This window comes from Hemicordylus capensis, chromosome 2 (genome assembly GCF_027244095.1).
Source record: "Hemicordylus capensis ecotype Gifberg chromosome 2, rHemCap1.1.pri, whole genome shotgun sequence".
NCBI lineage: Eukaryota > Metazoa > Chordata > Lepidosauria > Squamata > Cordylidae > Hemicordylus > Hemicordylus capensis.
The window spans coordinates 76,896,390-76,918,912 of NC_069658.1; the positions used below are offsets into that span (position 1 = coordinate 76,896,390).

Genomic DNA, 22,523 nt, shown 5'->3' on the forward strand with positions numbered 1-22,523 from the left:
ATGCCTGCTTGCTTCCTATTAGCTCAACTATAGGGGATATACCAACACCATCACCCGTACACCTCCAGTACTCTTTCCACTAAGAAAAAAAATGATCATGTAAACCTGTCCTGGGACTTCCTACTGCTCAGGAAATGTGGAACAACATGAAAATTGAATAAATAATAAATAATAATCAGCAGCAGCAGGGCTTGTGTGTGAACACAGAAAATGTCAACCACTTTTGAAAGCTAGGCAGAGTACAAGTACAGTGCCTATTAATCCAGCTTCTGAACTTTAGAAAATCTATTACTAGAAATCATCTTCACATTGGTTTGAACCTATTCCTTCTCCTTCTCCCCAGAAAATGCCTTAGTATCAGCTGATGTATATCCAACCAATCAAGACAAGAACAAAAAAGCACAAGGATTAGTTTTAATTACATTCCCCGCTTTGTGGAACAGAAAAGCATCCTTGAAAAACTAAGTGCCATACTGAAGATGTGCCCCTACATTATGTCTACATTAGAATACTGCAGGCACAACTTAATCCCTGAGAGACTGTACTGTAGACAGGATCACAGAAGCTCTGTAGTACTGTCAATGCTGGTTTATTGTGTGCCACACCATCGCTTTTTAAACATATTTGGTGCATTACAAGATCCTTCATAACCCAATGCCACACCAAGTATCACCATAAACCCAAGTTCCTACAAAAACACACATGCATCTGTGAATTCCATACATCTAGGACAACATTAAGCACAAAATGTGTTATCCTGTGTGAAGTTCAGCATCTGAACAATCTCAGCTTTCTTTTAAAAATACAAGCTGATAGCCCTTATTTGGAGACAGTTTTGAAATGTGAAATATCAGCCATTTATATAATTTGTTACCAACTGATATCGGATGCAAAATTATACATATTTTATTCATGCTGCAAAATCTGGGTGTGCTTGGTGCAGAATTTGGATTATTTTAGTGTTGTTGGACACAGCCCTCACCGAGAGTGTCTCATCATATAAAAAAGCAATTGCGTCAAAACAAGTCAATTCTACAAAACACACATCTAAAGAATTGTGCAAAGTTAATAACGATGAGCTGATAAGAACAAGATTGTACGTTGGTCCACATGTTGCACAGTACTATTACTTAGGTGTTTCCAATTGGCCCACATTGCTTCCAAAGTGCAGGTCCACAACTTATTTGCACACTTGTGCTAGAACAGTGCCTCCTTAAATGACTGCAGCAGTGTGGGGCTGATCAGAAAAGCCTATGAAATGCTGTGCAACATGTGGACCATTGTTTTTGTATCAAGGTTGAACCTCCTAGAAAGGGGAAAGGCATAATACAACACTTCCTTAATAAGCACATTCCTGTGACTGAGACACAATTTAGCAAAGCAAAGAAGGAAAAATTAAGAAGACACCATATGATGAAAGTGCTCCTGCACTTTGGCAAGGTTCAAATGCTGTGTTCTTTGGTGTGATGAACTAAGGTGATGTGGCATGTGCAAGTTTGTGGCATGTCACAAAAGTGACAGGTAACATACCAGGAATAAAATGGCAAAGATCAAATGTTAGGATTGTGTAGGAAGAGAGAAAGTGCGTTCTGCTGAAAGTTCAAGGAAAAACATTTTTGAGTTTGAATTTCACACCAGTAACTGAATGAGCAGTAAAGACAGACTTCACTCCCACATCTGCTTCATGGGGCCAGGATTATGTATTTAGTGGGAAGCCAGGATTAACAGCATATTTCATATCAAAGCATAGAGTAAGATCAGTTCCATTTGACGGGCTAAACCTCCAACTACATTCAAGACCAGCAAGGCCTGCCCAGCCCGCAATAGAACTTCGTGTAGTTTGGGTTCAGTTTCTTCAGCACAAAGCCAGGGAGTAGTATCCAGAGGGCCCTTCTTCCATGTGGAATGGCCCAGCTACACTCTTGCACACTGTTTCAACTTACCACACGGACTACAACAGGTCAGCATTGACAGTGCATGGGTGCTATGTAGCATGGAAGGATTAGAGCTCTAAAGCAAGACCCACACAGACATACCATCAGGATCAGGCTTTATTTTTTAGCTCTACTAAGAGAGGCCCCTTGGGGCCTTCAGAAGGTTACTCAGTCTCCCTGTTATTCAAACTGTATTCACTTTGAAGTGTGCCTCAGTTATGCTGAACATTCTTGGAAGCCTCTCTCTCTATGTATATATACCCTAAATAGGAATATACTAGCAGTAACCATCTAGGGATAAAAAAAATCCCAAAGATCACCAAATCCCAAAGATCCTAAGAAGTTGATGTTAGTAATTTAAAGTAGCAATTCAGGCTTGGACTTGGCCAATGTACCTAAACAAGTTCCAAACAAACAGTTGCTAGCTTTTAGGAATTTGTAACACTTTTCCAGCTTCACTATTGAATAAATCTGTTGGTTCCAGTTCTACATTCTGAAATATGAAGTAGCAGAGAGAGCACTATCAGGCGCTCTAGCATTCTAAACAAAACCTTTCAAATTCTACAACCTAAAGTTTCTGTCTTTGAAATCAGTAATGTAAATGCAACACATGTGCATGCTTCAAATAATTTGCATACCTGGACAATGTGTTTAGGGGAAGGAAGGGCTGCAGAAAGTGGAATTCTGTGCAGAATGAGAAGGGATAGGTTAGGCATTGGATAAGGGAAGTGCAGCAAAGAAATAACCCTTTAGGAGGTGCTGCTTTGCTATGAAAATCAGAACTCTTGATCTCTTGAACTTTTTTGTCTAGAGTTATGAGGGCTGTTTCTTAAAATGAGAATTAATTTGCTCAGGATTCAAATGCTAGATTCAGTATTAGATACCACACTGTTTGGATTAATAGGGTTGGCACTGATGGTTGCTACTTCAAAACCTTAATGTCCAGAACATGTAATTCCCAGGTTCCTCATTATCAAACAATAAACTAAATACACTATTCCACTGTACAGTATGTTTAACTAATATTAAATGATCTGAATTTATGGTCCTCTTTCCTTTTTTATTTGCTCAGTGTAACGTTAGAAGGGGACACTTATTTAGAGCACTTGCTGGCAATCAGGCTAATGTAAACAAAGACACTGTGGTGCTAGCACCAAAAATAGCAAGCGTTCATAAACAAATAGGAAATATTAAAATGATGAATAAGAGGAATTAAGTCACGAGTCAGAATGAATCAGTGTTGATATCCACACATTTCTGCATTTCCAAATACAGATATAGTATACCTGAAAAATATTCAAATTCTCAAGACACAATAGCAGCTGAAGCAGAAGAAATAGTATATCTTTATGGAAAACTATGGATCAACAGAAAAGTGGAAAGCATCACAATATTCTGAAGGATCATCATTTCTTTAGCACTGGCACCATGCATAATCCAGCAAATCATGCCACAGCAATTCTTCATGAATGCACTACAGTAGATAAGGATTTCCAGGACTATAGGAATAGCAATAATCAGAATTCTCTTCTAAGTAGTGGATAATGTCTGCTGGAATCCAGTGTTTCACATACACAAAGAGGTGGCAGCCTAGCAGCCTCTAGTTTATTACACACTGATGGAATTAGGGCTGCATTTGTTTAAATATTTAGTAAATTCATGTGAAAGCAAGGAACCCTAAGAGAATCAAATTTTGCCTTGATGAATCCTGTATCTGAACATGTGACAAGCTTGTAATCCAACAATATCACTTCCAAAAAATATTCAAGGTGGAAGTATTGCAGGGCAAAAGGAAGATACCATGGTAGGTAAGAAAGTAAATGTAAAAGTAACTGTCGCCATCTCCACCTGCTACTGCTTTTCAAGTTGAAAACAGCCCTTCCCTCCTCACACAAGCCATAAAACTACCAACCGCCTGTGATGAGGAGCAGCAGCCAGTGAGACAATCTATGGCTCTCTTTTAAGTTGGTCTGTTTTTCTTTTTAAAAAAATCTTTAAATGTATTTTAACAAAGTGCTGATAAACTACTTTGGGCACTGCTGTGGGGAAAGTATGGAAATTCAATACATAAAGAGTCTTCAGCTTTGTTAACTGTTGCTTAAAGGTTTTTGTAAAGACCAAGTCTTAGCTTTTCAGCAGAAGATATATTTTCAAAGTATATGCACTCAAAGGAACCAAAACTTGGATCCCTATCTGCAAAGGCTTCCTATTGTCAGAGTAGTATTTTAGTTACAAGTTAAAATACAAAAAACGGAGAGCACATAACGTTCTACAATCTCTGTTCCTCTCATGCCCTATTTTTAGCATAAAGGAGGTTATGCTTTGCCCGTCTATCCGAATAACTCTAAGTTTACGTGAGGAACAGGAAAGTAATGGAGAAGAGTATGAAAAGTCAGCCATTTTCTTCAAACTGTTGGTTTTTAATCCATAAACAGGAATGTGTTTTAATCACTGTATAATTAGCTAGCTAAAATAAATGTTCTGTAGTATGCTTCTGAAAAAATTTATACACTTTGGTTTTCGTAAAAGTGACCGAAATGTGCCCATGAACAAAAAAAGAAAACTTTTTATATATTTCTTGCCAGGTCTGAAAGTATTCAACAGACAAACAGCAGCACACTTAGCATTTGGTTGATTGTTTCAAAAGTTTGTCATCATGAAGCCACTTCAATTTATGTCAAACACACACTAAGACAATGTGATGACAATAAAACAAGTCAAATGCTACTAATTTATGTGAATTGTGAGAAATGCACACACCAAACTCAAATAATCAATTGAAAACAGTACCATCTTAAAAAAAAAAAAGCGCCTTGATTTGTTTCTGAAATTATTCTGTACTGTCAACTGCCACAAACTCACAGTAATCTTTGTGTTGCAGTTTTGAACTGAGAAGGCATTAGGTATGATCATTAATTAAGATATTATCAATGGTAATACAAAACACCCATTATGTTAGACTGGCATATATGCTGTATTCCACACTAGGAAAAATGAGCTTTTTTCTTGAGAATCATTTTATTTTAAGACATTTGCAGGTCTAATATGCCATAAGTTCATTATGAATCAACAATAAAGTGCTGAATTATATTAGTTACCTGAATCTTAATCTCATTTGTAGTCTTTGCTTATGGTTTCCTTATCAAGTCTAAAAAGCCCTTTCTGCTGCAATAGCTAAGCTGTTGTGCAAGTATTATAAAAATAGATAGCTTCAGTGGAGGCTATGTACTCAACACAGCCTCTGATGTTTCCATAAATATGGCTGAAAGGTTTTAGAGAATAAAATGCATGCAAATTATCTGTAAGAGTTATTTTAAAATGAAGAGGAGGAGATACTACTATTGAACTTCTGAAGCCCCTGCAGAGGGCTACTGATTACAACCATTTAATTAATTATTCTAGTTGATGGCTAGATCTGGACTGACAAGCATCATGCCAACATGCTTTAGTTTCTTTTGTAACTAAGAATCTTGAGTTGTAATTTCAGACTATGTTTGATCTAGATCTCATTGAATTGTATGATTAAGTTTCAGGTTAAATTTGAAGAAACTCTCTACACCTAGTCACACAATCAGCTCAAGCAAGACACTAGTGCAGAAGAGAAGAGACAATCCATACCCTCCTCCCCTTGCAGCAAGACATATTAAAATGACTTTCAGACTTCAAGTGGGCTTGCCAACGAGAACACATTACTCCCAAATTCAGCACGCAGCTCTGGGGGGGAAAACAGAAAGCAATTGCAGAAATAGCTAGGGGTGAAGGGTTAAATGAGTGTTTGGACAGCTGACTGATATCTTCAAGAACTGTCATGCTGTAAAGGTTGTATTCTCAAAGAGAGCTCTAACCAACTGACAAAAACAGTGTCAGAGCTGAAAATGGCCAACTGCTGCATAGAAATATGGCAACACACAAACAGTCATGTTCAAGCCAGTGCATAGAAAGGATAAAAGCACTTATGGTAATTGCAAATGTTAACAAGTCCATACAACTTGTACAGTTCAGCAATGAACCCATTAGAGAGAAGGGGGAAAGTAGAAATGCTCAAGCAAGAACAAAAAGATGACTTCCCAACTATATAAAATCCACGCACCATTAAGAATAAGACACCACGAAAATTATTCAACTCAATCCCAAACAACCAACAGGCAAACTAAACCAGAGTAGACAAGCCTTTGGCAGACAATTTTAGTGAGTCCAAATATAGCATTACATTTCTAAATAACCCACAAAATATATTATATGATATGTTTGTTTTAAATACTGGGTAACCAACTCTGCAGATCCAATTCTAATAATGCCTTAGCCAATGAGCAGGATGGACCAAGCTGAATGAATGATGGTGTATCGCTGGCATATCACAACAGTGCTTGAGAAAGCAACAGTTAGTCACTAACTCATGCTCCCATAGTACCGAGGGTTTATATCAGACTATCATCTATGGAGCAAAACAAAGTTTTCAAGTTTTTCTGGGATGTGCCCTTGGTAACCTATGCAATGATTCACAATTACACGGGCAGCAAGACATTGCAACGTAGTATGGTTGATGGGCTGAATCAAGTTCTTTGCCATCTCCTTCTCATCCAGCAAGTCAATAGCAGTTTGTTTATGCAAGTTTGTGGCATCAAAATGTGAACCTGACTTGATAAGGAGACTCATAATGTCAGGATGGTTATTCAGTGCAGATATGTGTAAAGGGCTGTTGTCATCCGAGTCTCTAGCATTTACGTCAGCACCACATTCCACGAGTATAGCAGTGACTTGCAAAGAGGGAAATTTACAAACTGGGTAGCGCCCCACACATGTGGTATTCTTGTCAACAGCAAGGTGGAGTGGGCTAAAATTATTCTTTCCTCTAGGATGTAACTTAAGAAATTGATATATCGTCTGTTTCTTAAAATGATCTTGTTCAGGACTACAAGGAACCTTCTCCAACAAGCAAATTAAATGCAAAATGATGGAAAGGGCTTTGTTGAGCTGTATTTGGTCAGGTGGACACTGAGTTTGTTTGATGGCACGCTCTATTTCGAGGACACTTTTGCACAGTATGCCCATAAGATCATCAAATGTAACTGTTGTGCCCAGCAGGCCTTTTGCCCTGTCCTGCAGCATGAAGGAAAAGAGTTCAGCAAATGATAGTAAACTGCTGGCAGTCATAGGGCTCAGTGGGTCCAAATTGCTCTGTTGCATGTCCAAAGCGTACTTCCACAGGTTGATGCATCGTTTGAAATTTCCAGAGTCTGCATAGACAGCTCCTCTGTACCGAATATAGTAGGATGTATCCGGGTGTGAAGGGCCAAGAATACGTTCTCTAATTAACAATGCTTGCATTCTCATCTCATCAGGGTCTGCAATAAGGTTCTCCAGCTCTTCAGCACTGTTCACCTCCTTGGCATAATCATAAGCCATTATTAACGTTTGAGGCACAGGTTTGCTGAGGATATTAGTCCTATCGCTGTACCTCATATCCATAGCTCTTTTCCAGTATTTCAAAGCACCAAGTAAATCTCTCTTCTTGTCCACAAATGTGGCTCCTAGAAGTTCCAATGCATTGATGCGTTCTGCTTTGCTTGTCTCAACATGTTGGGTCAAGAAGTCAACAATGTTGGTGTGACCTGTAACGCTAGCTGAGAGAAGTGGAGTCATACCATAGCCATCTTTTTCCATCTTTGCACAATATTTGAGAAGCATCTTCATGATTTCCAAGCTACCGGATTCTGCACAGTCATGCAAGGCTGTATTTCCTGTGGAGAAATAATAAAACAATGAACATCTATGCAATTGTAACTTTTATGAGCAACACCTATTTCAGGAGAAATGCCTGTACAGATGACAAATTAGCTAGTAAGCTAGTTGCTGAAATAACGAGGATGATAAATTTATACAAGTGGACAAATGCATTTATGCAAGTGGACAAATGCTTAACAAAGGTGGCAATTTAATCCATGTCATTAAATGTCAAAAGGATAACACCCCTTCTTAGTCATTCAGATAGCCTTCATATTTGCATTTAAAGAAAACAATCAACCTTGATTACATGAGTTCATATTTGCTATTTGCCAACCTCAAATACAAGTTAGGTAGTTCTGTAAGGGTGATCTAGAAAGACATGCTTTTTATCTGTATTGTTGATGACTATTTTAAGAACAAGGGTGTGTAATACTGTTCTTTTCTCCTTCAGAAGGTAGGCAAATTAGGGGGTTTAGATTAGATTACAGTGAGAGCTAGGCCAAACACTGTAGTATGCTTTAAGCAATTGTCTCATTTTCCTATTCTGTTCAAGAATAACTTTCTTCTGTCAACCAGCAACCAGGACATTCCAAGAATGCTACATTCAAGAATGTAGGGATATCCAAACCCTGTTTCTCACAATGCTAATAGCCATCCTCTCCAGCATGACAGTGTCATGCTAGAAAGCAGTAGTAACAGAGGCGTAACTAGGGAAAATAGCGCCTAGGGCAAGCACTGAAATTGTGCCCCTGTCCGAGCAGGAATGATGGGACTTGTAGTCAACAATATCTGGAAATCCCTGTTAAAAGGAACACTGTACCATCTAGACATGGTTGTTGATCAAAACCTGAAAACATGAGCCATCTCTGTAAAAGACTTAGAACAACAGTCAGGAGTTATGCAAGGATTCCAAGTGTCATTTTCTCTGTCTCATCTCATTCTTTAAAAAACATGACTTTGTCCTAGAGGATCACCTGCCCAAATAGCCACTAGCAAAATAGGGGAAGAAGAAGGTGGTGGGGTGTGTGTGTGTGTGTGTGTGTGTGTGTGTGTGTGTCTATAAACCAGTGAATGATTCCTGCCAGCCTTTGTCTTATGATGACTGTTGGCTTATGATGGGGTATATGTGCATTCATCACACTAGTGCTTACTTTGACACCATGAGGGAGGAGGATACATTAGTTTGCCACACTAGACAGAGGAATTTGCAACAGGAGCAGACAGCCAAGTTCTGCCAGGGCCAAAACCAGCCCCTGCCAGACTAAGAAATCATTGCAATTTGCCCCTTCCTGTCACAAGCAGTGTGCTGTTCTTTTATTATTGACTCTAACTCTCAGATATCCCAGTCATGGATGGAAAATTCAGAGTCAATTTACAAGAGACACATTTTCTACATGGAAGTTTCTTCTGTGCAGGTGTTGTGCAGAAACCCATGTGTAGTGACCACCAGGGGCATAGCAAGGTTGGAATGGGCCAAGATGAGATTTTAAAATGGGCTCCCAGCCCCTCAAAGTCCAGGGCCTCCACACACCCCAGGCCCCCAAGGATTTAAGTCTGATATTTCAAAATAAGTATGCTGCCTGGAAATACATTTCACGGAATACACACATGCACACTTCACAGTATATAGTGATATACATTGAGTACTATATATCTGTGCTACTTTTAATGCCTAGAACACACTAGCAATGCTAATTATTAAAATGGCCCCCTCGCTGCAGATTAGCAAAGGAGACTTTCAGCCATGCAGGGTGAGCCTATGTTTGTTTTCTCAGAATTCTGAACAAATCCAGTGAAGTTTGATTCCAGGAGGTTTTTCACACGAGGCTTTTAAAGCCCTTTAACACACATCTCCTCTGGAATGGAGGTGCTGCATTCACATGTTGGCCAGATTTACCCTGAAGTCCCTGCAAGTTATTGGGGAGCAGTTCACACACAAGAAAAATAAAAATAAAAATAAAAATAAAATCACAACACATGCTTCACAGTTCTCACTCAGACCTTCTGGGTTGCAAAACAACTTGAACATAAGTGCATTTATGAATGATTGAATGAATGAATGAATGAAAATAAATAAAATATACTTGTTCCAGAAGTTTTTGTAATTTTCTGACATGAAACAAGCCACTTACAGGCCTTTTTAGATAGTTTTTGTTTTTAAAGCCAGCACATTTTCCAGTCTGTTTTAAATTAAATATTCAGAAACTTCTCAGTCTCGCCCCACCCCCCATATCAAAGCCCTATGGCAAGCAGATTCCTGGTGGGGGGGGGGACCACAAAAAGGAATTCACAGCCTACCTGGCAAAAGCTGTGCTGGATGGTCTGGGCAGAGGATCTGCTGCTGCAGAGAACTCTGCCTGCTTTCTCCTTCCTTCCTTCCTTGCTTGGGGCCTACTCGAGTTCAGGCTTCAGGGAGGCCTACTCGGAGGCCTCTCTGGAAGCCCCACCCACCCGCCGATCAGCTGAGAGGCGGGGAAAGAAGAGCTCTGCAGTTTGCAGGCTGCTCCGATCCTAGGCCGGAGCTGGAGGCAAGTGGCTGAGGAGCCCTGGGTCTGGGCAGGTGGGCAATGGGGTGGGGGTGGCAGGAACTGGCGTGGCGCCCCCCACCTCAGTGGTGCCTAGGGCACGTGCCCTGCCTGCCCCCCTGTTCCGCCTGTGAGTAGTAAGTAAGTAAAATGTACAATCAGTACATCCTATGCCAATAAGTTTCACATAAACAGTGGGGAGGCTACAGGTTGTCCTATGTGATGAAATCACAGACCCACAGTGCTGCTTGTGGGTATGCAGTATCTACCGTGTTTCCAGTGACTATTGCTGGTGTCTGTCTTATGTTTCTTTTAGACTGTGAGCCCTTTGGGGACAGGGATCCATCATATTTATTTATTATTTCTCTGTGAAAACTGCTCTGAGCCATTTTTGGAAGGGCAGTATAGAAATCGAATAAATGATACTAAATAAATAATAATATGCAGTCAACAACAGTGTTCCCTCTAACAGGAATTCTCAATTGTTGTTGACTACAAATCCCATAATTCCCAACCAAAGGCCACTGCAGCTGGGGATACTGGGAGTTGTAGTGAACATCTGGAAAACCCTTTTAGAGGGAACACTGGTCAACACTTGGCAAAATAAATTACCAATACCACCTGCAAGTAAACTCCTTTCTCTGTGGTGTCAAGAAGCAACCAGGCATTTACTTGCAAGTAGACACTCTGGTGAAGAAGTTATCTATAGCCTACTACTTGACATGATGCACAAGGATATTTTCTTGCAAGCAGATCTGTTCATGGGTAGGTGCCACAGTGTGCCATTTCAAATAGTAGACTGGGAATTTTACCCACAAATACATTTGCTCATAATGTGGCACTGGCAGATGTAGGTGCTTATATGTTTAAATATACCACTATGAAACTGTCAAGGAGGTTTAATTGCAAGTATATCCTCTTTGAGGGTAGGTGCACCAGTTTTCTACTTGAAATAGCAAGACTCAAGAGTTCATTCACTCATGGGTGGAAAATCCATTTGACATAGTTTGAATACTTACTTGCAAACAGATCCACTTAAGGATACCCCCTCAAGCAGCAAATTATTACAAAGACTGAATCATGTTACTCTAGTGTTTCTCTGCTCTCTTGCTATTATAACTGGGTACATTTCTTAGTACATAGCCTTGTGGATGTCACCACTTTCTGGATCATTCTGCAATAAGATCACAAGTACTGTATATAGCAGGAAAAGGGAATGTTGCCTGAAAATTTGATATCAGAGATTGTTCAAACAACTGATATTTTTCAACAAAAGAATATTTGCAAAGAGAACAGCTTCTGCAAAGTAAGTGAAAATGGTAGCAAGCATGACTTGTCCCCATAGCTAAGCAGGGTCTGCCCTGGTTGCATATGAATGGGAGACGATGTGTGAACACTGCAAGATATTTCCCTCAGGGGATGGAGCCACTCTGGGAAGAGCAGAAGGTTCTAGGTTCCCTCTCTGGCTTCTCCAAGATAGGGCTGAGAGAGATTCCTGCCCGAAATCTTGGAGAAGCCACTGCCAGTCTGTGTAGACAATACTGAACTAGATAGACCAATGGTCTGACTCAGTATATGGCAACCAACTAGGTTCCTATGTTCCAGCAAAAAATGTGCATAAGGGCTCTGAGAAAAGGGAACCGGTGTGAACAGGCAGCAAGACAGCCAGGAAGACAGCCAATAATATAGTAAAGCTTGGGGAGCAGGGAGGGCAGACATAGGTAAAGATAAAGTTGTGCCATCGAGTCAGTGTTGACTCCTGGTGACCACAGAGCCATGTGGTTTTCTCCCAAGCAGTATGAGATGATGCCTTTCAGCATCTTCCTATATGACTGCTGCCCGATATAGGTATTTCCCCATGTCTGGGAAACCTACCAGCAGGGATTTGAACCAGGAACCTCTTGCTCCCTAGGCAAGTTACTTCCTCGCTGCGTCATTAGGTAGTTTAAGCAATATATAGAGAAATCTGAAATTTTATTTATTTATTTGACACATTTGTATACTACCCAAAACTTACGCCTCTGGGTGGTTTACAATAATTATATGACCAAAAAAGGAATACAGAGCATTACCAATATTTGTCCCACTGACACTGAATTCACATGCATGGGGCTCACTAAAGCAATAACACAATACCCAGTATATACAAAAATGTTTCATAATTATGTAACAGACAACAATGCTATGATGAGATCAAGTCCTTACTTTGCGGAGGTATTTTAACATTGATACGTATGCCAAAATTTTCACTTAAGAACTGCAACCTCTGTTTCTCTCAGGTAGTTCACCAACTGACAGGAACAGGCCTTATCTACTCACTGCTCTATGTCATGGATTCACAGTTCAAGGCCTGCTCACCAGAATGCCTAACAGGAGATGAATTCACTCAATTTACAATTCCAAAATACAAGAGTCTTATCCTTCTTGGAAGCATTTATTTGTTTTTATACTTCTGTTTTAAAAAACCAAAAAAACTAGTCTTGCTACTATTTATAGTTGTTTGCAAAGGAGGATTTTAAAAAGGATACTGTGCAATAGCCTTCCTAATACTGAGAGGTTGCTTAATGCCATTTAAACTACCCTTATTTGTCTGCTTGTTAAAGTTGACCAGCAGCACTGGAAATTGACTATGAACTCCAGATTTATAAAGCTTTTAAACAAACAAAAACTTTATATTTTACCCACACGATCATCTTGTAAGCATGAAAACCCAATGAATGTTTAAATTAGCATGGTATTTTGACAGTAAAAGAGTATAATGAACCTCCTATACCTACATTTTTGAAGTGGCTATAGATCTTATCCTTTTTACTGTTGAAGTTATACCACTGAATATGGTGGTTACTGAAAGACAGTGAATTAAAGGAAATTTGTTAAAAACCATAACTATGTGGGTAATCATGTCCTGACTGAACCATGCTAGTTTCTTGTTTGTTATGTAAAGATTTCACTTAGAACCTTATTGCCAGACTACACTTTCATGCCTACAATACCAGAGCTGTTACTTAAAGCTACATACTTATCTGGAAATAAAGCATATTGAACACAGGAGGACTTCATTCAGAATAATTACGTTCACTTTATTTCTCTCAACTTTCTCATCTTTGCATTGAAAACTAGTCATCTTAATGTACAGAATGCAAAGTAACTTCAGACTTGTTCTCTTTCTTCCTAAAATTATCCTCTGGGGAAACAGTACATTTTCCAAATCCTAAATAGAGCTTGTTTAAGCTTAAGATTAATTTTTCTCAGCGAATATATCTCCATGAACAGATTCTGGAGAGTTAATAATAGTTCCTAATATTGAACCATCATGATGGCAGGTTTATATATACACAATGTAATTAACAAGAGGGGATTCATAGTGTTCTTCCATCTGAATCTATAATATCCTGGAGCGTGCTCCCTCACACACACTCTAGAAAGCAACTTACCAAATTACTAAGACATATATGTCGTTGCAGAGCAGTGTACAGTGGAATAGCTCGAACAGTTATAATACAGGTACTGCCACTACACAACAAGCCTGTCAAGGATTTTTTAAAGGGCAGGCTCGAGCCCACTAGCAACATACTGTACTACATAAACGTGCTGTTCTATATGCTTGCCAGCATAATCTTCTCTCTATACACCTGCCAGCACACTGGGGACAAGAGCCAGACACAGAAACTCCTAACAAAAAGTGCTGTTGCTCTTACTATCACACAGCTAGAAGGAATTGTACAGGAAGCAAGCACTTATCTGAAAATTTCGTGGGGGGTGGGGGGGAGAAGGCTTATCCAGAATTAAACAATGATATTGAGAGTTTCCAGGAAGGTTACATAGATTGCCCTGAAGTCTTCAGGTTACTGCTATTCTCTGATGCAGAAAAAGACATGATGAAGGAGAATTTTATCTAAATCTGAACCTGCTTCAGATGTTCAAAACCAGAGAGCTTCTTAAAGCTGACAGAAATATTACAGCACCCTGTAATATACCCAGCAGAAGTCATACCAGCAAAATATACTGATGGGATCTGGGTTGTCAGTGACTGACTAGCAAAGAGATTTCGTGGCCGAGGTGGACAGTTCAATGAAAAGCCACATTCTATGCTAGGGACCATTACAAAAGGAATTGGGAATAAAACTGCTATTATAATGCCATACATATCTATGGTGGAATACTATGCACAGTTCTGGTTGCCAAATTTCAAAAATGATACTGCAGAACTGGAAAGGTAGAAAGGGCAACCAAAAGGACCAGAGGGTGGGAGCACCTACAATATGAATAAGGCCTACAACATCTGGCATAGCTTTGCATCAGAGCATCTGATCCTGATAAACCTGTAGGGCACCACCTGGTATTGTGTGGTGGCAGCCATCCACTACGCCCAGTGTGACCATCAACAAGCAGTTCCTCACACTTCCAGCACAAGGGGTCCTCTCAGAACTGTAGTTCTTCCTAGTGCTATCCACTCTATGATCCTATGAGTTTTTTCTATTAATAATTTCAATACAATGAAAATTTTCAGGGGGGAAATGATTCCATCTTATATAAGCCAATTTAAAAAATGGTAATGGAAAGAAAAATGGATGAGCCGGCAATGGTCAATTAAGTTACTTTTATTAATACCTATAAACCAAGAGATTCCAATCAAGGGTGAACCATGCCCAAAGTCCTCCCCACCCATAAGTCATCAATGTCCAGAAAGTGGAAACTATTCACAATTGCTATGAGTCTCCACTTGTATGGCTTCGACTATCAAGGCACTTCAGTTAATATACAAAACAGGGATAAGCCCGAAGCGTTTCAGCGCCTCTTTAGAGAGACACCGAAATGCTTCAGCGACCTGGTGCAAAACGTTTCTGCGAGGGGTTCCCTTAAGAGGAGGCGGGCAGATCCTACTTGCCCATCCTCCAAACCTCTGCCACCCCACTGTTCAAACCCAAATACCCGTGTGAAAGTGGCAGCTTGCCGCTTTCCTCTTTAAATGCCACGCCGTGGCGATGGGATGCTTCCCCGGCATCCCTCGCATGGCACTGGCGCATGCTGGCCCCTGCAGATGGGATGCCGGGGAAGCATCCCACCACTGCGGCGTGGCACTTTAAAGGGGAAAGCAGCACAAGCTTCCGCTTTCACACAGGTATTTACATTTGAACAGTGGTGGGACAGCAGAGATTTGGAGGATGGGCAGGTAGGACCTGTCTGCCTCCTCTTAAGGGAACCCCTCACCACCCTTGGGATGGCACCGAAGCAATTTGGTGCACATTCCTAATAATAAAAGAATGCTAAATAGCCAATAAAACACAACAGAAGATGGTTAGGTTCCATTGTCAAGTATCAGTGACAGCAGTATGCTTCTTCTGGTTATAAAGATAGCATTCCTTTCACACTGCTGAAAGGGCAGAATTTGTGTTTAAATTATGAGTCAATCAGACAGACAAAACTAAAAGTTTACAGACCAAGAGGCAGAACAAGCTAGTCAATAATACTAATGCTTAGCACATATACAGTATAGTACTTTAGAGCAGGGTTTCTTAACCTTGGGCTGTCAGATGTTGTTGGACTACAGCTCCCATCATCCCCAGACATGGCCTTTGTGGCTGAGGATGATGGGAGTTGTAGTCCAACAACATCTGGGGGCCCAGAGTTAAGAAATCCTGCTTTAGAGTACTCAAAGGGCTTCACATACATTATCTTGTATAATACAATTCTGCATACAGTAGTAGATTAGTATAGTTATCCCCTTCCCCATGTTGCATATGGGGACCTGAGAGGCCACCAAGTGAAGCAAGAGTCAAACCACAGTTTCCCTAATTCACTGCTCAATTTCTTAGTTTCCACATGACACAAAGGTGCTCTCACTCAGACTTATTCTTTTGATATAAAATTCAACCTACATCATCAAACAATACCTTATCACAGTATCTTACAACAGGTATAATCCAGCGAAAGCTACGCACCTTAAAACTGATTTCAATAAAAAAGTATAAAGGTGGTCCTCGCTATTCACGGTTCCATGTATCCGCAGTCAGTAAATAGGCACCCAACTTCTGCATACGCAGGTACAGAAAGATTAATACCTGTGTACCTGCAGTTTTTAGGTGTCCAGAAGTGACCTCTGAGGTCATTTCCAGCCACCATTTTGTTTAAAGGAGCCATTTTGTGGCTCTTCTGTTGGGGAGAAGAAGAAGAAAAAGATGCCCCCCCCCTGCAACTTTTCGCAGAAAGTTGGCCGAACTGATTGTTGCGGAGGGGAAGGGCAATTGCTGGAGGCCTGCGGAGCACAGTATGACACTTTCTTTCCATTATTTTCACCATTTTTCAGATTTTTCCCATGCAAGACCCTAACCCACCCACCCCCACCAATTCCCACTGCCCCAATGCCTCGTTATATGCAGTTTCATTACCCATGGAAATCTGCTGGAACAGAACGCCTGTAGATAATGGATAAAGTCCACCTGTTTACTAAATCTCAGTAATTATGCTCAGTGTTTTTCAGGCTTAGGTGGGGGTTCATATGCATCTGAATCAGAGGCAGACTTCAAGGAGAAGCAGGGAAGAATAGTATTAGTGGCTGTCTGAAGCAACAAACATGTAAAACTAATAAAGTAAGAAATGCAAAGAAGATGCAGTTAAAGAGCAATCACATGCCCACAACAAAAACAGGAGGACAATCATAGTATAAGCCACAGAACACTGCTGAACAATAGTGTCAACAACACAAGAATAAAGAAGCATCCGTCATGGTAACAGTGCCACTGTGCCCTCTTTTACAATCTGATCAGAAAGGACTAGTGCTGAATATTTCTTTACTGCAGATAGCAGACAGATCATTTTAGTTCAATTGAGTAGTATGCTCATTATTGTAAAAAAATACAGTAAAAAATCCAAGCCAACTTCATTTCAATTTGTTATATTTACTGCCTTAATAATTACTATGATGAAATTCTTCCCCTCAATGACCAGAAATATTCCAGTTTCTACACAATGCTACTTTTACAAAATGTTAAGTACAGTATATCTCATCACATAAAACCATGTATTCACAGCTAGCTACAAACACTACCAGAGCATACATCTATGGGTCAATGGCTAAATCCAAACTAAGAGTGCATGCAGGGGAAGAACAATTTTTGGCAATCCCCCTTATCTCTGCAGCTTACTGTCCTGCCTCCTGAAAATATGTCCCTGAGGGTTGCAAAACTCTCAGGGATAATTTTTAGGAGGTGCTGGCAGCTACAAAGGGAAGGAGGAGCATTAGTAAAAATTGTACATACACCCCATATGCACAGAAGTATACCCAGTGTGAAATCCCTAGTTTGGATGTAAGTCAAAGACTTTTTAAAAAATGATTTTTATAAGTTAAAAAATTGTTAAATAGCAAGCATAAAGAAATGCCTAAAGAACTCACTTGAAAAATTTACAGATAACAAAGACTCTGTTATGCTTACTCATATTGGACTTTGACTCTTTAAGCTGTCAAACTAGGTGAACATTCCAAATCAAGCTCTTTAAAAGTCATTCTGTTGAAAACCAATACTGAACTCACCTTTGACACTTTTTCTATTTACATCAGCCCCCTTCTCAAGCAAATATTGAGCAATTTCTTTGTGCCCTTTGTAACAAGATATCATAAGGCATGTATGCCCATGACGGTTTGATACTTCCAAGTCAGCTTTGTGCTCCACAAGGTACTTTACAATTTCCAAATGGCCATCAAAACAGGCAGCTCTAAGAGGTGTTGAGTTTGTCAAAGTTGTATTGTTGACAGATGCTCCATGATTTAATAAAGACTGGACCACCTTCAGATGGCCAGCAGCTGATGCTGCCCATAATGGGGGTGCACCCTCAATAGTCTCACCATCAAAATTAACAGAGCCACCAACTTCTATAGAAGCGCTGCAGTGTTCCAGAAGATATTCCACCATGTCAAGGTGACCATAGCGGGCTGCCATTAGAAGGGGTGTGGCACCATTTGTTTTTTCCGACATTAGCAAGGCTACCTCTTCTTTAGTTTTGTTTGCCAGTAACTTGGTGAGGAGCCGCAGCTTGCCATCACGAGCTGCATTAAATACTGCTGTCTTAAGATCCATTTAGTCTCTTCCTCTCTTAATCAGTCTTGTTCTTCAAAATCACAAAGAATGGAATAACTGGGAATCACAGAGTTAAAGACAGTTCCTGCTGCATACACTCCCTGGAAGATCTGTGTTATCTCTGTGTGCAGCATGAAGATTTAACACTTTTTCTTTCTCAGCAAACAGAGTCAGGAATCTGTAAAAGGGGAGGAAACCAGAAAATGGATGAGTCTGTATTTATATGTGAAAACACACAAAAACCAATATCAATGTCTTTGTTTACACAATTTAGTGCTCTTTGCGACATAAAACTTGGCAAAAGAAAATACAGCTGGATCTAGAGTTACCAACAAACAATTGTTGGTTGTTTGGGCAGGGACGTCCCTTATTTCAGCCCAAAATTGTATGTTCCTTACAAGACACCATTTGTCCCTTATTTTCAGTAATAGGAAGAACCTATGGCTCAGATCAAACCAATTATTTTCACTAATTATGAAATAATTAATAAGCTCCAACTCCTTTCCCTTCTTGCTTCCTAACAGAGTACTATTAGTATTAGTACTAGGTTCTGGTGGGCTGCTTAGGGTTGCCAACAGTGTACCCAATAAGAGACGTTAACAAAAACATTAATAACCATAAATGACTTGCTAACTTAGCATTATTCAGGTATTAGGATTATGAAAATCATGCCAGATAGTGCTTGTGCGTGGAACCTATTTTTACTGGCTAACAATGCTTCTCTCCCTAGAAAAACAAAATTACATCGCCCCCAGATTGACTAACCATGGTTATATCAATAAACAGAAGAGACGCAACTGAAGTTAAAACTTATACTGTAGTTTAAGTTGAAAGTGGTAAAAACTCATAAGAGGCTCCAGATCCCAATGACTCCTGCATACTCCCTGCCTTGTCCCTTATTCGGGCAGTGGGATGTTGGCAACCCTAGCTGGATCCAAACCTCTTCCCAACAAATGTTGGCTCCCGAAGTCGCCAAGTGAAACTTGGTTGTCTCCCAGGATCCAAGGAGCAAAAGATTCCAAGATTACTTTTGGACAAGCTCGATTGCCTGAACCCGATTAACCAAATATGTCAATGGAGTCCATCCGGGTTCAGTCCTTTAGGACAACCTAACTGACAGTGGATTGTCATGGCTTGGTGACTACAAAAGCAGTGACGCTTCGGGGTAATGACTGGACCTGACTCTATGCTCGAAATATCACTGCCGCGGAAGGCACTCACAGGAGGAAGCATGAAGCGCGCCCTCAGCCGGGTGGGTGTCTCAAGGGCTTCCTTTCCTCGTTCCTGCCTTTGCATCTCCTCCAAACTGAACACGCCACGCTCCCACCCCCGGAACATACACCCAAGGAGCTTAAGCCGCAGCCACACGACCTCCTTCCTCCCGCGGTCTTGGCTATGGGCAGCAAGCCAGGCAGAACGCCCTTCGCTTCTCCGCCCTCTTTGTCCCGACTTCTCCCCTGGGAAGCCTCCTGTGGCCAAAAACACACAGCCCCGCTTGGGGTGGCCGAGGAGGACTGAGGGAACCGGGGTCCCGAGGAAGTGTGGGTGCCCACCCCCACCGCCCGAATCGAGATGCCGCCGCCGCCTCCTCCCCTCAGTCCGGCTCCGTCCTTGCCGTGCAGCCTCCCCTCCGCTCCCCTCCCCCGTCCCACCACCAGCTGGCTCCCAACACCGCCTTCCGCGGCCGCTGCGGCCGTTTCGCTCCCCTTGGCTACGCCCGAAAGAGAGAAGGACTCGGCGACGCGGCCGGGAGATCTCCCGAGTGGACAGACCGACTACCTTCCCGAGGCGCCGACGGGGGACCCTGCCGGCTTCTTTTTCTCCCGAGCAGCCACTGCGCCGCCCCTCACCGCGAAGCCGCCACCGCCGCGCCCGGTTCCCAACGCAGCTCCTCCATGACAGGCGCTCCCGACAGCAGCGAGCTGTCTCTTCCCCCTCCCCCTGCGCGAGCCAACGAACAAACACAGAACCCCCGCACAACCTAACCTGCTACCTTGCCTCGCTCTCCCTCCTCGCTTCACATCAGGCCCAAATGGGGGAAAGTACCGCTCGTCCGCCCCGATCGCTTCCGAAGGCGCAGCAGGGAGGAGGCGGGACACAGGGAGCCGGTGCGGGGAGGGAGGGAGGAGCGGGAGGGAACAAGCTAGACTGAGAGCGCAGACACGAAGGCGGGCGCTGAGCTGCTGAGGCGGGGGCGGTGTGAGGCGCTGCTGAGCTATTCCGGGCTGGGGGAAGCCGAGCAGCGCAACACCGGGCCAAATTAGCACATAATGGAGGAGGACGGGCGCCGAGTCAGCGTGGCCTGTGAGGAGTCCGGCTCGATGTCGCTGCTCGCTTGCCTGGCCTGGGGCGGTGCCTGGCCTGGCTCAGCTTCCCCAGCGTGTGGCACGCAGAGGAAAGAAGGGGAGGTGGGTCTAGTAGTCTGGCGTGTGTGTCGTGATGGAGAGGCGAAGGGGAACTGGAGTTCATCCTCTCGGCCAGCTGCCAGAACAGAAGGCTAGGCGCAGCCGAAAAAGGAAACTAGGTTTGGTCTTTTCGTGGTTCTTGCCCTACTTGCTAGAGGAGGTGTCCTTTTACGTCTCTTTTTCAGGCAATAGCACTCTTCAGAGGGAAACGCTCCGGACATACTCAGAAGCCCGTTTTAAATAGCTGGTCCTCTTTCGATTGAAGGCCATGTTTAACTCACCACCACCCACCTACCTTTTAATGGATTTTTATTTGCTCGGCACTTGGCTCAACGTGCCAGAATTCTTGAAAAGAAAGAATTGGCAGCAACGCTAAAGAGGGCAACTCTGAAAGTCCTACCGAAATTTCAGAGGCTCTCGTTGTCTCTGGTGTCATTGCTTGTGGATTTTTGGTCTATCATGATAGGCAGCAGACTCTGCTGCTTGTCGTAACGGGCCAAAAACTTTGTAAAGGGATAATAATTAGCCCAGAGAAGGGATACCTGCTGTATTCCTCTTAGGGTGGCTTCCCGCTCAGGGTGCAGGAGGGTGGCCAACTGGCACTTTCTGCGCTACAGCTGCCTATGAATTATGAACCCACCCCTCAACATGCAAGCTCACTGATCATAGAATTATAGGTGCTAAAGGATACCTGAAGAAGATCAAGTCAAATTCTCCATGCTAAGTATGTAGTACACCACCCTGGGCTCCTTGGAGGAAGAGCGGGATATAAAATGTAAAATAATAATTAATAAAAAGATGTGTGATACCATAGAATGTGCAGTATAATAAGCAATATGCTGAATTTAAACATGGAAGTTCATTGACATTCCAATCCTATGCAGAATTAGGCTAATTATTAAGTTTTTAAAAATAAATAGATGTATATCTATATGTTGTTAGCTACTTAAAGTGTTTTCTTGAAAATAGAAATGTAGGAAATACATTTATAATAAATAAATGCCTAAGCCCATTGAAATCAATAGGCTTGAGGCATTTAGCTGCATAAAACTGGGCTGTCAGTATCCTTGGACAAGTCACTATGGCTCAAATTAACCGATTTATCAGAACTGTAAGAATTGTACATCATTAAACACTTCCTACAACAAAAGTATTATTGTCACTATAAAAGTAATGTTATAAAGTTTCTGGATTGTAGTGTCAGTGCCAGATGCAGAGCACAGCAGTGACCAACATGTCCTGTGCTAGAAGAGCCTGCAGGGCAAATAATAATTTTAATAAACCCAGATGGTTTAAACACTCAAGCTGTGCTACTCACGACAAGACCAAATGAAACCACCAAAATGGGATCACTAGCCAAGATGACTACAGATAAAATTATTTCCCAGCTTTAAGTACAACAATATCCTGAATATGCAAGTCAACGCTGCAATTCAAAGTACACCTGCCGCTCAATCCTTTGCATGTTTCTTTTACAATAAGTCCCAGTGAGTTCAATGGGACTTATTCTCAAGTAAATTGGCACTGGATTGCAGCCTTACTAGAAAGTAGGGACTTAGAAGTAAATGCACTTAAGACTGATCTGTAGGTCTGTGCTGATTTTGTTCAAGAGAAAACATCCTTATACTCTAGGCCTATGTCACAGGAGAGCGTGGTACAAGAAGACCGAAGGCAAAGAAAATAATTCAATGGATGCAAGAACAAATTTAATTTATTGAGTCAGACTATAGGTCTATTTACACAGACTAGCAGCAGCTTCTCTCTCAGGGTTGCAGGCAGGAATCTCTCTCAGGCCTTCCTGAAGCGGCTCCATCCCCTAAGGAGAATATCTTACAGTGCTCAGACTTCTAGTCTCCC

At 41.7% G+C, this 22,523-nt stretch overlaps 1 protein-coding gene across 6 annotated transcripts; it reads right to left on the reverse strand.

The window, feature by feature from the left end:
* Nucleotides 1–573: 573 nt before the first annotated feature.
* Nucleotides 574–20,594, reverse strand: FEM1C (fem-1 homolog C). Of its 6 annotated transcripts, none has more exons than XM_053290708.1 (3): nucleotides 20,255–20,594; nucleotides 17,718–18,439; nucleotides 574–7,675 (listed from the first exon to the last, which is right to left on the reverse strand). In XM_053290708.1, exons 2-3 carry the CDS (start codon nucleotides 18,259–18,261, stop codon nucleotides 6,366–6,368), a joined length of 1,854 nt encoding a protein of 617 aa, XP_053146683.1. In that variant the 5' UTR covers nucleotides 18,262–18,439; nucleotides 20,255–20,594; the 3' UTR covers nucleotides 574–6,365. The 6 variants fall into 6 exon arrangements, with proteins under 6 accessions (XP_053146683.1, XP_053146682.1, XP_053146685.1 ...); XM_053290707.1 differs by having other exon boundaries at nucleotides 20,248–20,594; XM_053290710.1 differs by lacking the exon at nucleotides 20,255–20,594 and adding an exon at nucleotides 20,112–20,241.
* Between the last annotated feature and the right edge of the window lie 1,929 nt (nucleotides 20,595–22,523).